At 35.0% G+C, this 1,052-nt stretch overlaps 1 protein-coding gene across 1 annotated transcript in view; it reads right to left on the bottom strand.

Annotated features, from left to right (window-relative positions):
• LOC119592660 (intraflagellar transport protein 140 homolog) overlaps nt 1-1,052 on the bottom strand; it is a 20,093-nt gene that overhangs the window by 9,239 nt on the left and 9,802 nt on the right. The window contains exons 8-10 of the mRNA XM_037941572.1: nt 884-1,029; nt 421-519; nt 98-287 (exon numbers count right to left, since the gene is read on the bottom strand). Of these exons, the coding sequence (XP_037797500.1) occupies nt 98-287; nt 421-519; nt 884-1,029 (435 nt within the window). The remainder of the gene's footprint in view (nt 1-97; nt 288-420; nt 520-883; nt 1,030-1,052) is intronic.

Genomic DNA, 1,052 nt, shown 5'->3' with positions numbered 1-1,052 from the left:
TGTTTTCACTGGCAAAATACCTGGTAAATATAAAATCAAGGAAAAAAATCATGCACTTCACAATATTTTGGGTATTTTTATTTCTCTGAATACTAACCTACAACTCTCAGATGTGTAGCATCTGATGTAATTTCATATATAACCATTTTCTTCATATTCCATATCAAGAGGTGATCCACAGTGTTGTGAACACCTCTGACTTGTATGTCTGCACGGAATTCCAGATGGTTGTCTGCTGAGAAAACATCAACTGACAGCTGGGTTGGTGATTCCTGAACAACACACACCTGGAGAATAATTGCAGAAAAAAATAATTAATGATTGCATTAATAATAAATATGATATAACAGTCATTATCAATCTGATTTGTAATCAACTCAAGATCTCTCATTTCTTACAGTAATTACCGCCCTGACTTGCCTGATCTCGGTAACTTGCTACCATGTTCTGCTCATTGAGAATATACACATCTCGGACAGTATCAACAGCCAGTAAATTCTGAGCTGAGCCCCATGAAACCTGGTAAAAAATTACATATATATTGATACAAATAGAAAAATGAATGAAGGAAGGGGAGTTTTTCTATAGTCTCCTAAACCTAACATCAGGAGATACTGGGAGATATAAGGGTAGAATATATGTATCCTTTATGCTTATACACTCCAATCAAAGAACACAAACGTGTAAACAAAGTTATAAAGAAGCACTGCTACAATATGAATAGAATATCTTGTTTAATCCTTTTCTTTACTACATAGCACAACAAAAATATGTATCTTGATAACTCCTTTAAACAAATATAGTATCATACAACCACAGACTTTGTCAGTGTATATCATTAAACAAACAGAACTATGTACATAAAAAAACCCTGAATGTATACCCGTTTCACTGCTCCAGATAGGATGGAAGGGCTCTGCAGTTTCCAGTCTTTCTCAGGGTCTCGAGAGTACTCATTATTGTTCAGCTTTTGTTCCTCATACTTCCACATGGCCACACTTCCCATATTTGTGCCTCCACATAATATTTCTGAAACACAAAATGAGTCAGAA

Source organism: Penaeus monodon, chromosome 30 (assembly GCF_015228065.2).
Source record: "Penaeus monodon isolate SGIC_2016 chromosome 30, NSTDA_Pmon_1, whole genome shotgun sequence".
Taxonomy (NCBI): Eukaryota; Metazoa; Arthropoda; class Malacostraca; order Decapoda; family Penaeidae; genus Penaeus; species Penaeus monodon.
The sequence above is the reverse complement of the archived record's forward strand: the minus strand, read 5'-3'. Positions and strand labels throughout refer to the sequence as shown.